The sequence below is a fragment of the Diceros bicornis genome, chromosome 23 (genome assembly GCF_020826845.1).
Source record: "Diceros bicornis minor isolate mBicDic1 chromosome 23, mDicBic1.mat.cur, whole genome shotgun sequence".
NCBI lineage: Eukaryota > Metazoa > Chordata > Mammalia > Perissodactyla > Rhinocerotidae > Diceros > Diceros bicornis.
In genome coordinates this window covers 49,743,712-49,758,235 of record NC_080762.1, presented here as the reverse complement: position 1 = coordinate 49,758,235, position 14,524 = coordinate 49,743,712, and the positions used below count along the sequence as shown (strand labels likewise).

Below are 14,524 nucleotides of genomic sequence, written 5' to 3'. Positions count from 1 at the left end.
ACACTGCTAAGTGAATACCCAGATAAAAAGTTTTGGCACTCATTAGCTAGATTCTTTTGAAGCTAACTGAGCCAGATATGGGCTGGCTGAAAGCTAGATGTTTTATTGTTCTCCAATCAGAAAGTTATTGAACACTAGTCTACTCCAAATACTGCCTTGTCTTTTCTCATGGCCATGGGTTGGGATTCAGAGGACACAGTCTTTAGCCACTGCAGACACTGAACACAACAGACACAAATCAATAGAAAAAAATAACTTCTTTTTATTTACAAAAAAAAAAAAAATCCAAATATTGGATGCTGTAAACAAAATTCACCATCTGTTCCCTCTAGCACTGATTCAAACACGTCAGTTTTTAAGAGTCCATTCTCCATCAACTCCTTTTCTGCCTGTGACACAGTCTAAAGTCAAAATATTCCAAAAGAGTGACCCAAGGTACGGCTTGCTGCAATAGGACATCTCAGAGCAGGCAACGGTTGGAGAGAGGTTGGGGAGAGAGACAGCCAGCGGCCAGAGCCTCCTCCATTCTGCAAGGCTTTGCAGCAAGTCTTGCCAAGCTACCTTGACACCTTCCAACTTTGTACTTTTACCATATACTTTGTATAGCAAGCCATTATTACAAGAAAATATTACAGAGATTCTTTCTCAGCACTGAAAAGGCTACGCTATAAGAAATCTTAGAGAAAGATTATATTCAAATAGGTGCTATATATGAAATTACTTTTTTTTTTGGCTTTTTGGTTTCATCTAACACACTGTCTTCAAACAACAAAAAAGCTTATTTTTGAACTGCTCATAGCTTTCAACATAATACATTACATTTACAAAATAGTTAACAATATTTATTTGACAAGCATTGCATTGAAAACAACTTTATGCACAGTAAAGCAACCAACAATGAGCAAACAGAAAAGGGTGGCAAAAACGGTATGTTTACTTTCTTTGCATTTCCTCCTAGGCTTGGCTTATAGATATTCTTCCATCCTTGCATTTTTTGGAGCCGCGTTAAAATAGTCCACCCAATACCAAAGTGAGCAGATACTTGATCCCATTTCTGGAAGGGAAAAGTCCATCTTGATGTAGGACTTCTTGAGGCAACTAGATTTACTGTATATGAAGTAAACTTTTTAGAAGGGCATTGTCACAGGTTAATTGTTCTCTGACATGCCCGACTGGACAGGTGAGAAGAGCCTCCAGAAGATAAAACTTCTTCCTGTTTTAAAGTAACAGCATACTAGGCCAGATAAACACAAAAGAAAGGAAATCACAGGCACTAATCAGGAGTTGAGAGCTGTTCTTTTCTCTGACCTATACACACGGCTCGCTCTCATCAGACATTCAAATTTTTAGGCCACACATCCACAAAGAGAGACATATATTCCACTGTTTGTTCAACTATATATGCACAAGACTATAGTACATACAAAAGAGAAATAAATTATATAGGTCTTAAAGTAAATGCTGAAGCTTGTCTTGAGTAGAGCCTGTTCTATCTGAATGCCAGGTGCTGGCACTTTCAACTATGCTACCAAGCCTGGAGTAAGCAAGAAAAGGACATAAATATTTGAGAAAATAAATGAAAAGTACATTTTCAAATAAGGCGCCTCCAAACAAAAATCTGTGTCATAAACTGACAGCAGGCTGTTGCTATGGCAGAGCCAGAGACCTCCAGATTCTTTTTAAAATAGTGGACAACTCATTCATCAAGAGCTAGGATGAGAAGGAAGGTGGCAGATCACCAGCTGCTCCCGTGTTCCCATGTGTTTTCTTTTCGAAAACTTCCAAACAGGTAAGTAGGCAGAGCTCTGGTTTCTGACAGTTAAGTATCTGGCTTAATCTGCAAATGGAATAATATTTCCTGGGAATTCACAACTAATTTTTCAAACCCAGGGCTGGAGTGAGGGAGACTGAGCCAACATGGGAGAAGAAAGAGTTCCCTAGGAATCAGTGAATGGCAGTGCAGTAGCTGTTACAGCTCAGACAGAATTCACAGGGAAGCTGCTACAGCAAACCCATCAAGTTCCTGTTAAGGCTTCAAAGAAAGATGTGCAAAAGGTAGTTCAGATGGATTAACCTAGCACTGAGCATCTGAGTGATGCTCAGATAAGAAACAAACAAATTACACTGCCAATAGGATGATGCTATTTTCTCCCCAATCCCTCTAACTGATGACAAAAATCTGGTTGGTTCTTCTGAGGAATTATCATAGTAAGTAGTCATCCACTAGAGTTGGGAGGGATTGTGTGGCTGTTTCACAATACAAAGGGAAGGTTTTTAAGTATTAATTTTGTTTTCAACAAATGCATTTTCAGAGACCAGTGTCCAAAGGAATTAAGGGCTGGGAGAAGGGATGGTTTTAGGATTAGCTGTCATTGAACTGAAAGAGTAATGCTAGTTCATTTCACAAAGGTATATATAACTGGTCTCTTGGGAAAGAGAAAATAAAGTTGGATTTGATTCAATGCAAAGTGACTGAATTTAAAGTACAGTACTAAATATTTAAATGCAGTGTGACAACCAGATCAAAGATGTTTCATATTGGCATGAATTTATAAAATTTTATATATAATATATATCTCATATATAAATTTTAAGCAATTGTGCAAATACTCTTTAAAAAGGGTCATTTCACATTTACTAAATTCTAGTGGTCCTGGAATGCAGAATGCATTCAATAAAAAATTTATTTAAATATTAATAAGTAGTGTTCAGATCACGAGAAATTCTTTTTAGCAGTCAGGGATTTAAACAGACTATCATTCATCCATGAGCCACTGGATTATACATCACGGAGGCATGCAAATATTACAAAAAATTAAAGGGTTCAAATTGTAAAAATGGCAGTTTAGTACAAAAAAAGAGTGCTCTGCCAAACAAATATTCTCCCATTTGTGGAATTCTATGGCTCACAAAAAAGGGAAAAAAAACTCACTAAAAATGTATAATCTCTGTTCTTCCTATCAAATATATTACTTGTTTTCCTCCTTCATTTGCTTTAATTTTTTTAGATGTGGGTTTTAATTCATCACGGCAATATGCCCACGTCTCATGTCATCCTGTTGGAAACATAAAAGCACACAGTATTTAAACATTTCCTATTTGCTACATTATTCTAGACCAAAGTCAATGTACTGTGTGTACATATACATATCACAAATATGTATATATATACACATAATATACACACACATACACATGTACCTATGATAATATCACACCAACACTAACTTTATACAAGTATTTGCCAAGAAAAAATAGGGCATTTCCTCCACCATTCACAAGCTTATGTGTTGTTTTATTTTCTTTTTGAGTCCCTGATAAAATAAAATAGCCATTAAACCATAAAATTTTTCCACTTCAAATTTTCAGAAGGCAACAGGCACTTTGATGTATATTGGTGTGTAACAAATATAGTAACTCTTTACATATTCTACTGTATCTCTTCTACTTGAGTATTTTTATCTGTTAAATCTTTGGTCCTTGAGCATATTCTCTTTGCTACAGCTGTTTTTGCTTGCATTTTCACATTTTAAAAATGCGAGCTATGCACGCAGCTGGAAATAATGGATTGTGTCATCATAAGTTCTGCTGTTTGTTATGAGAACTGCACCAACCTACTACTGTTCGTTCGGAGCAAGCCATTTCTGTTAGCACAACAGAAGAGTTCACAGAAAGCACTTGCTATGAGCCTCAGATAGTAATCCTAATGTCGGAGTTCCCCTTCTTTCTGTATTATTGTTACTATCTGATCTCCTGAACTGATAATTAAGTTGGGGTGAGACCTTTTGTTCCCCCCTCTGTATTTTCCCTTTTGTGAATTCCATCTTATAAGAAACACTCCAGTTTTTTTTTCCTATGGCAAAGCTATGGGAGCAGGTACTGCAAACCCATGTTGTCATCAAGCATTTTTTCCCTTATTTTAGGAGAACCTGGCTGCTTTCAATGACAGGTCTCTTTTGTTTTAGGGCAAAATCCAACTGAGTAGGAGGTTCAGGTGGGAGAGCTGTTGGGGGGATGATCATTTCGAGATCATGCTCCCATACCTATGAAAAGATCCACAAGCTTTGCCAAGCTTAAAACCAGGAGCAGATCATCATTGCACAAAAAAATATCCCTAATCAGGGCTGGGTCACTCAGCCTTTTTTTCTTTTCTTTTTTTTTTTCCCCCTATCTTGTCTGAAATGGCTTCCCCACAGGACATTTTTAAATGATTCTTAATTGCAGGGTAGCCAAGTGGAGTATGTCTGTTGCTGGCACGTGAATACTGGCTGGACCTGCGCAATGTAGTAATTGCTAAAGTTGGCATCTGCTACATAGGGGGCCGGCTGGTAATAGCAAGTGACATTAGCCACATTAGGGATGACATTTTGGTCAGCTAGAACCCGGATAGCCAGCATTGTGATAAGGTTTAAAGTCTGTCTTCTTTCATGTCCCATCAGGCACACGGTACTCTCATTCACTACTCCGTGAAGGGTCATGAGATAGTCATACTTGCGGTCTTCCAATCCCACGAAGTGGTTCTGCAAATAGGACTCCAGTTTTCTCTGCTGCTCTCCAATGTCTGAGAAGTCGATGAAAAACCTGGAACACATATACCTCTGAAGGGTCTTGATCTCATCAGAGGCGGGCCTAAAGCCCCTCACTAAGAGGTTGCAGTACTTAAGCAGGCCTCCCCCTCTGATTTCTTCTGGGTTCCTGGTGGCAATGATCTTGTTACAAAGGTGATCAAAAGCTTCGTGGAAATCGCCGTAGACACTTTCACCAATTATTGTGGGGTGAAATGTTTCAGTCATTGGATTCTCTGAACATTCGTAAAAGAGGAGAAGAGAGTCTAATTTGATTTGAAAAGAATCTACACTAAATTCAAACTGCCTCCGGAGGGAATCCACAAATTTCAGTTCCACATTTTTGCCACTGTTGTTTGACAGGGATATAAGACTCCATCGGTCAGAGTCATTGCATACTTTAACCATTTTCTGCACATAAGCTTCCTACAATTTAAAAGATAAAACAAGAAGATGAGCAAACCTAGAAAAAAATAATAAATAAATACATCCTCTTCACAGCTGAGAATTATTTTGCTCCTTCTCTTTTATTTTGTCAAGTTTCAGCAAAACACTACCTACAGGCTTAAACAGTCTTCTGAAAACAGAAAAAAAAAATACATTTAACGAGTAGTTTTACCGTCTGGGAAAGAGACTAGAAATAATAGTTCGAGGCTTTTGGCAGACATAGCACAGTACTAACAGGCTGTCATGTCTGACTTTTGAAATGTTATTTTTTGAAAACGGTCTTATAGGTACAATATTCACACAATATCCACACAATATTCAAAAGACAGAAGGGCATACACTGAAAAGTTGGTCTGCCTCTCACACTTGTCGCTAGTCACCCAACTACCCTCCCCCTAAGGCAACCGAGTGGTCAGTATCTTGTATGTCCCACCAGGGGTACTCTGCAGTTACAATCCAATATGAACTAAATTAGGACATTCTGGGAGGCTGACTCCTCAGACCATTTTAACTAATTATATAAAACGCGCACTGAACGAAAGTAGGGAAGAGGAGGACTCCACTGTATCCTTAACACACGAACCAACCCGGAGAAGCACCGGGTTGGTGCTTATCCTAAACACACGGAGTCAGCTGAATGCAGCTAGGAAATCTACTCACATTTTCCAATACAATAACTAACCCATTGACTAGGTTCAGCTTAAGGCTGCTACTTTCCCAAACACTAGAACATAAAAAGACTCAACAAAAAAAATGATTTACATCATTTCATTCTTCGACGTATCGGAATCTACTCTGGGCAAGACAAAAGCAAGAAAAGCCAAGGGTTAAAAAATAAGGAGAAGGAAGCGAAGGGACGGCAGAAGAGGAAGCTGGAGAAGAGCTGTGGCGCTGAAGCACCAAGTAAACTAAAACACTCAACACCGTCGACGCACCGTAGTCTACTCCTTAAAAAGACCCAAGCAAAACAAATTAGCGCGCCCAAACCCGTCCTGGCCGCCGACCTGTGGCGTCAAACGGCAGCCCCTCCGCCCTCCGCACCCCGCACCCCGGCCCGGCCCGGGTGCCGACCCAAGCCCGTCTCCCCGCCTCGGGCGCTTTACCTTGAGCGTGAGCGGCGTGATCTTCTCCTTGTTCACCCCCTCGGGTAAGAAGTCCAACAGGCAGTCCAGCACCACGTCCTTCACAGTCTGAAACTCCTCTTCCCCGCGCAGGTCGGCGCAGAAGATGAGGTCCAGGTCCTTGTAGCCCAGGCCGCTGTCCTGGTGCAGGACGTGGCTGGCGGCCGAGCCGTTGAGGCGCACGTCGCGGACGCCGATGCGCTTCTCCGCCAGGCGCCGCCGCACCACCTTCACGATGAGGCTGGGCTGCAGCTCGAGCGTGGGGAAGTTGCCGCGCCCGTGGATGGGGATGGTCTCGCTCAGGATGCCGTCCAGCCGCTGCACTTGCTCCCAGTTCAGCACGTTGCAGTGCGCCGTGGGGCTTTCGCAATAGTCCAAGCAGGGCCCGCCGAAGCCGCCGCCGCAGTCGCCGCCGCTGAAGTCGCCGCCCAGGGGGATGTAGGGGCTGCCGGCCAGCTCGTCCTCGGCCATGGCAAAGTACCCTTCGCCCTCTGCCATGAAGTGCCCGCCGAACACCACTTGGCCCTGGTCAGTCCTAAAGGAAAAAAGGGGGAGGGAGCGCGGTGAGGACGCGCGGCGGCGGACAGGGGCCCACAGAGGAAACAGCGCGCTCCCTCCCGGGTTCGCCCCCTGCCTGGGGCTTCCTCCGAGACTCTCCCTCCCCGGGCTCCCGCGGTCCCCAGCCGCGCGCGCCGCGCCCCGCAGAGCAGCCCCGCACCAAAAGTATCTCTGATGCATCTGGAAAGCGCAAGCGAGAGTCCCGTCTGTGTCACCTGGAGGCGGCCGCCCCTTCTAGGAGCGCAGCGAGCGAGGACCCGCGAGGCGGCAACACTTCCAGGAGCTGCGAGTGCGCTCCCGGCAGCGGCGAGCGACTTAGTCCTGCCCAGACCCCCGCCGCCTGCGATGGCCGCTCCCGCCCCTCGCCCCCGACCGCGCCGCTGCCGCCTCAGCTGCCGTGGTCCCGGAGGTGGCGGCTCCTGCTGCCGCGGCCGCCGCCGCACACGCTCCCGTCTCCGGAGCCTTAGCAGTTGTGCGGGGAAAGGTCTTCAGTACTTTTTTTATACCGGGCCTCTCTGCGCTTCCGGGGCCCCGCCGCCGCGCGCTCGCCACACCCTCCTCATCTGCATAGGGCGCCGCCCCCGCCCGCCCCGCCGCCGGCCGGCCGACTGCGCTGCGGGGGGAGCGGTCCCGGGAGAGCGCGGCGGGGGGGCCGCGAGTGCGTACAGGCCCCCGCCGCCCCCGCCTCTTTTCTATTTCCCCAACTTAGAACGCCTGAAGAGGCATAAGTGGCCCTGAGAACCGGATCACGACTAAAACCACTCGACTGCAGAAACTTCCCAAACATAACATTCTCGCCGGAGCCAGCGCGTCCTAACAGCTTCAGGATGGGGCTTCGGCGGTTCTTCACGACCCCCTTTTACCCGGTGTGTCCGGGGGGCCTCTTACTTCATTCATAAGCCCGGTCTCGGGGTGATCTGAGTTCACTCCCTCACGCAAACCAGTCTCCGCGCCTGAGGGGGAGGGCTCGTGATAACCGGGTTTCGATTCTCGAAGCCTCGGGGAGCGCGGGGAGCCGGAGGAGCCGCGGGGGCGGGGCGCGGGCGGGCGTCCGGCTCCTGCGCACGAGCGGCTCCGGGCGGCCGGGAGCGCGGCGCGGGCCGGCGCGCGTCCCCGAGCGGACGCCGCGGCCAGTCGGGACGCCCGCGGGCGGCTGGCCGATGCCGAGGGCGGAGCGGGCCGGAGAGCGCGGCCGCGATGTCGCCCTAGAGCCGCCGGCGGCTTGGACGCCCCGGCGCGTTCGCTCACGGAGCCCCAAGGCGGCGAGCGGGTCCGTCACTCTGCGCTAAGGTTTGCCTTTCTCAAGTGTTCACATGTCAGCGTGAAATTATTTAAATTTTTCCACCAAACATGAAAGTACGAGTTTTAAGGATGGAAGTTTCTCCGCCAGCTTCACTCGCTTGGGCAGAGCGCAAGGAGCGCACTGGCGCTCGCTCCCCCGTCTTTGCTAGAAAGCGCCCCCCTTTCTTCGGGCGTCCTTTCCGGCCGCTCGCTGCCTCTGCCCGAGCACCTCAGGAACTTTCCTTCCCGTCGGGGCTGCGGGCGGCGGAGGTGGGGGCGAGGGGGAGTGCGCCGGGGACTCCCTCTCATGGCCCCGCGCGACCCCAGCCGCCCCCTCTGCGCTGGGGAGCCCCGGCCTAGTCACCAGCGCTCTGCGGGGGACGGTCACCCGCGGAGCATCCAGCTGCGCGACAACGCCGCCCCCTGCCGGTGCCCTGCGGAGCCGCGTCCCAAAGCGGAGAAACCGGCTGGACCTTAGAAGCCATTATCCTTCAGCGTCACGCCTAGCACGGTGGGGGGTCGGGGAAGGGACGCTAGGACAACCACGCAATTCTCATAGCCCCATCGCCTCCCCAAAAGCACCCTCATGTCCTCCCCCCGTCTAGCCATCCTCCCATGAATCCATCTAGTCTGCACATTCAGGAAAATCGCATACATGTGTGTGTGTATGTATGTGTGTGTATATATATATATATATATATATATATATATGGTTTGACCGCCTGTTATGTGCCGGGCTCCAAGGTAAGTGACGAGGATTTAAGAATGACTACGTTTTACACAGTCTAGTGGGCATGACCGGCAAGTACATAATTATGGTTCAACTATACCTGTGTTAGGAGAGAAGTGTGTTCTGTCTGACACAGAGGAGTGCTGGGCTTACTAGGATTGGAGGAACTGGGAGACAAGACCAGAAGAGAAGTGTCATTTGGATTGGACGTTGAAAAGTGGACTTTCCTTCAATAGTCGAGGAAGGAGGAGAACCCATTATCAACGAAGAGTATAAGAGAATTAGAGAATGCTTGAGAAAGGATGTACAGACCACCATGGTAAGAAAGGAGATCGGTAGGACGTTTAGATAAGGTTTGTGGGCGTTCCAGGAACTTGTTGAGCGCGTCTGGGCGATACATTGCTTAGCTCTTTATACATAAAACCTCATTTAATATGCAATTCAAGCAGCAGGTATGCTGTGCCATAGGGATGTGGAAAAGGGCATCAAGAGATAAAGAGATTTACCCAAGTTTCACAGCTAATAAGTGGTGGGGTCAGGCCTTGACCCCAACCGGTTTGACTGTAACTGCTGTGTAGCCATCATTGTCAGGAGCCGCGTTATCTGTAGCTTGCCAGTCCCTTCCCACTGGAAGGCAAGACAAGTACAAACAGCAAAACTATTTGAAAGAAAAGGAGAGGGCCTGTTACAAATGTTTCTTTCAAAGGTCAATATGAGTTTTGCCACTTCTTAAAACAAAGCCGGAGGGGTAGATCATGTATTAGGTATATTGCACTAAAAAAATCAAGGGTTTAGCCCCAGTGCTGTTATTTTGTACTTTATTTTAACCCTCCTTCAAAATAAAAGAAAAAAAAAAAAGCATTAGAGTCTCAGAGCTGGTGAGCCCATGCACTTCATGCATGCCCAGGATTTTGTTCTGTCGGGCTAAAGGAATCCGCATTTTAGCAAGTTGCCCATGTGATCCTGACAAGAGGGCCCAGCCACACTTTGCACTACACTGACAACAGCCACTGCCCCCCAGTTCTCTAGGGGGGGACCCTCTCCCAGGCTGAGGCTGCTCTTCACTGCCCAGCTGCTCTCATGGCCTCTCCCAAAAATGGAGGGCGTGGCAGAGAGACAGAAGTAGAGCATGAGGCCAGAGGTGGAGGGCCTGCTATGCATCAGACCCTGAGCGGGGAAAAAATGAATCCCAGCAGCAGTGGGGCAAGACCCTTTCTCCCAAGCTGCCAGAGCTTTGTGGCTGATACTTCCTTAACCTTTGAACAAAGCATTCCCCACTGCAGCCTTCCAAATCTCCGTAATCCAGACCCTACCACCTCCTGCACTAGGACATCTGGGATATCTTACTTTTGGCAGCATCTTGGTGGTGCTTTGACTGGATTCATATGTGCCTGATTCATAGTGGCCACTGGATACATCTGTTGTTCTTTGTCCCTCTTCTCCCTATCTTCAAACTGAGATAATATTTACATTCTGGGAAAAAAAGTTCATCCTTACAAGAAATTGCAAATTTTGCGATTGCAAGCATTTATTTTTTTTCTGGATAACCAAATTAATTATCAAATGAGAAAGTCTATGTTTTCCAAACACATTCACAGCGAAGACAGTTACTTTTAAATTAAATTTAGGTGCAGAGTTCCTGATTTTTTTTTTAGGCTTTAGCTTTTGAACTTATTTTGTAATTAATTTACTTTTCTGCTTTTGTGTGTGTGTGAGGAAGATCAGCCCTGAGCTAACATCCATGCCAATCCTCCTCTTTTTGCTGAAGAAGACTGGCCCTGGGCTAAAATCTGTGCCCATCTTCCTCCACTTTGTACGGGACGCCGCCACACCATGGCCTGACAAGCAGTGCAGTGTTGGTGCGCGCCAGGGATCTGAACCCAGGCTGCCATCAACAGAGCGCTCGCACTTAACCGCTACGCTACTGTGCCGGCCCCTACATTTCCGCTTTTAAAAGGAAAAAAAATATCTATGGCAATATGATGCTTTGAGTCTCTATCTGAAATTCTTAAAAGAAAGCTTTACGTACATTTTTGAGGAAAAAACACTTATTAGTTGATCTTGATTTAAAAGTTACAGGGGCCCGCCCGGTGGCGCAAGCTGTGAAGTGCGCACGCTCCACTGTGGCAGTCTGGGGTTCGCCGTTCCCCGATTGCAGGCTCGCACCCACGCATGGCTTATCAAGCCATGCTGTGGCGGTGTCCCATATAAAGTGGAGGAGGATGGGTGTGGATGTTAGCCCAGGGCCAGTCTTCCTCAGCAAAAAGAGGAGGATTGGCAGTTGTTAGCTCAGGGCCGATCTTCCTCGCACAAAAAAAATAAATAAAAAATAAAAGTTACGGTGACAATCAATCTGGGCTTAGCACAATAAGAAGAAATTCAATTTTGGCCTTAATAATACTTACCATTTCAGTTTGTTACAATGTGCCAGGCAATGTGCTCAGTATTTTACGTACATTATTTCTTTTAAAGTTTCTCCAAACATTTTTACATATTACATCCTCATTTTCCAGAAAACAAGGCACAAGAAGGTTAAGTAATTTACAGAAGTGGCAGAGGCTTGGTTCAGACCCACCCATGTGGCTGCTCTTCTAGTCCCTTTTAGTCTATGAGTCTGCCTTCTCTCTGTCTTCTCGTTTTCCTTTTAGACTTAAAACTGAACTGGAGCTGCTCGTTTTTTCTTTCCAAGTCCTGGACATTGAGATTAGACACAACATTGAGGACCAAGGTGTTTTATCCTGAAACAACCGTCGAGGGCCAGAATGCACAGTGACCTAACTGGGATGATAGGAGTTTCTTCCCCAGCCACAAATGACCTGCCTTCCTGGCAGTGGAGAGCTAGCAAGCTCACAGCCTTGCAGAGAGCTTGCAACAAACGCCACACACCCCAAAATGCAATGTGAGGGTGGGGGACTGCCCCAAGTTCACTTAGCAGTGGTGCTACCTTTCCCATTTTGCTTATGTCTGCTTCCTATCTTCTCAAAAATGGTTTTAGAAGATAGGAAGCAAACAAAAACGAAATGATTCCCCCAAGGTCACACCCAGAAGAAGCGAGAGAAGAGCCCAGAAAACTGCTGTTAGGCCTACTAATTCTCTCTCCCACAGCACTCTAACCAGTCTCTCCCCATATTCTTGTCTCACCCTTGATCCTTCCACACCAGCCCTCTCCACTCTGTCCATTGATTTTCCACCTTCCACTGCTTCTGCTCTTTGATCCTTTCCACAAAAAGTGACATGACCTGTAGAAGCGCCTTGCAGCCCAGGCAGAGGAGTGGCAAGGTGAGGAATTTGAGCCACCCCCTACCACTTTGCCATTTGCTGCCTTCATAGGGTCCCAGCGATTCCTGAGGCCACTGAGGGGTGGATAGACGTCCTTTTCCAAGCATGCATATGCAGATGTCTACATTGCAGCGTAAACTGGAGATCTCTCTGCTGTCCAGTTAGTGTTAGCAGAGCAGCAACTAATCAAAGTGCTTCATGTCAAAATTAAAACTCACTTGGGAAACTAAATTACCTGTTTTCACAGGGAAATGACTTTCCCATGGTTCTTCAGGGAAATCACAAATGTAAATTTATGCAAGGCCTATCTACCACCAGAAACATCCTAAGTCATACAACTTCTAGGTTAGTTTGGAAATAACAGTCCAACTTTTTATTACTTGTGTGGTTGTTAGCAATTAACAGGTTAGCTTCTATAGTTTTAAACTTTTTTTTAATTTTTTATTCTATATTATCTCATTTTATCTTCAAAATTATTCTCACCAATGTGCAGTTCTAATTTTAGAGATGAAGAAAGGCTGAGTGATTGTCCCCAAGTTTATATAGCTAGTTAAGGAAAAGTTAAAGTTAGACTCAGTTGCTCTCCATCATGGGCCAGAATCCCTTTCTCTTGACCACACTTTAATCTTACATCTGTGTGAGTGGATTTAAATGATCAGTAACAAATGGTTCAGTTTGAAGGGATCCTCCAGCTACACAGAGGGTCATTTGTATGGGCTACATTCTCACCTGTGACCCTCTTATAAAAGCATCACTACTCTACTGTTGAGCATCTTGCAAGTGTAATTTCCTAAGGTTATTTTTAAGAGTATTTATTTGAGGTATGTGATCACATAAAAATAATTCTATTCACAATCGCAGATCAATGAGCTTAGGAAATTCAATATGCAAGCAACAAATATGGTAGACAGACCTACATCATCACTCTTAAAATCAAATTCAATATAGATTGTCCTTTACTAGAGTTCTTCATCAGAAAGACTAGCCAGTATTTTCTTGTGCTACTATCAGTACTGATTATGCCAGAAGTTCTTCCTGTTTTGACATCTCGGTGAAATGCCGTTTCAATCAATGTTGCAAGTCCTATGGACCAGACTTTTTTCCTTACTCCAGACAAAGGAAACATTCAAAAGTCACATTTGTTTGGCAAAATGTAAACTAGAAATACACATATATTTTCAAAAACTACCAAATATAAAAAGATAAACTGCTTTTCCCCAAAGTAGTATTTGTATTATGAGTTTTTCCTTCTGCAAGTTTGTACTAGAAGAATGTTTAACTTCTCTGAAGAAAATGTCGATGTTTACTTGTGGTGCTTGTAAAGCTTTGAGAAGGGTACAAGGGAGGAATATAATAAATTATTCCTTTTTTCTAAAATGAATTTGGCCAAAAATGTTTGTGCACCTTGTGAAAAAAAGACCAACTTCTATGGGTGTGTCCAGCTCATTTCTGATGTGTTTTCAGCCAATTCTTACCTTGTACCTATGTTAATACATTTGTTGGCCACTATAGTTGATTTCATTTATATGAGCTTTTAACATTGCAGAGTTATTTCAAAATGGTATATACCCATTTTGCTAACATCATTTTGATATGTGAAATTCAGAAATGGCTTAACCACCATATGAATTTGTAGCAGCTACAGAAGGTATATTTATTCATATGCATAAACCATACATTGATTTAATAATGTGTATACCTCTTTGTTTAGAAGAATTTTTTTTTAACATTTTCACCATCACTTTGTTTTTAAAGTCTTTTCCTGTTAACTTCCTTCCCTTACCTCAAAATTATCTACTGCCAAAGAAAGAAATAACGAATTAAATAGTACAATTAATGTCATCTTGATGTTTGGCATAAATTACTATGAAATATGGTAAGCAACCAAAAAACACATTGTCTTAGAAAGTCTGAGAAATTGAACACAACAAATGATACTTAAACAAAAGTTTTTTCTTAAAGCTACTAGGATGATGATCATTTTTAAAACTCAGTTTTTGTTTTTTTTAACTGTGCAAACCGGACCTTGGGAAGATAAATCTGACTACCTTGAAAATCCTGGGTTTCTTAAGTGAATGTGATTGGGGAAACTAGCTGCAGACTCTCTACAGGGGGAGCTTGTAAGAGACCTGAATTTATCTTAGCAATATGGGATAAGAGAGATTCAAGCTTAAGTTTATAATGAAAAGAAAGGCTTCAGGATGCTAGTGAATTAGGCATTACATGAAAAGGTGTAGGGGAAAAAAGAACTATCAGAGTTATTAATATTTGACCCATGGAAGCTTCTGACTGCAGAAGATCGGTTTCTAATTAGCCGCAACTCCAGCACAGGTCCTGGGGATTAAAAGGGAGTTTGGACTATCAAATGATTAAGTAGCCACAGTTAGGTAAGTAAGATATCGATAAAGGAGCTCTCCAGGTTTTGAAATTTGTAATTACTCAATGAAATGAGTAATTGTTTAGCATGAAATGGGTGACATTCTTAATTTTTCTTAGCAGAAAGCCATTTCACAATATTAAATGAGAAAAAAAAATATGGCACC

At 44.8% G+C, this 14,524-nt stretch overlaps 1 protein-coding gene across 3 annotated transcripts; it reads right to left on the bottom strand.

Annotated features, from left to right (window-relative positions):
- Nucleotides 1–240: 240 nt before the first annotated feature.
- Nucleotides 241–7,170, bottom strand: TENT5A (terminal nucleotidyltransferase 5A). 3 transcript variants are annotated; one of them, XM_058566719.1, is made up of 4 exons: nt 6,852–7,170; nt 6,116–6,668; nt 4,492–4,991; nt 241–3,056 (listed from the first exon to the last, which is right to left on the bottom strand). In XM_058566719.1, the coding sequence occupies exons 1-4, from the start codon at nt 6,869–6,871 to the stop codon at nt 3,047–3,049; spliced, it is 1,083 nt and encodes a 360-aa protein (XP_058422702.1). In that variant the 5' UTR covers nt 6,872–7,170; the 3' UTR covers nt 241–3,046. The 3 variants fall into 3 exon arrangements, with proteins under 3 accessions (XP_058422702.1, XP_058422700.1, XP_058422701.1); XM_058566717.1 differs by having other exon boundaries at nt 241–4,991; XM_058566718.1 differs by having other exon boundaries at nt 241–4,991; nt 6,907–7,170.
- Nucleotides 7,171–14,524: the final 7,354 nt, after the last annotated feature.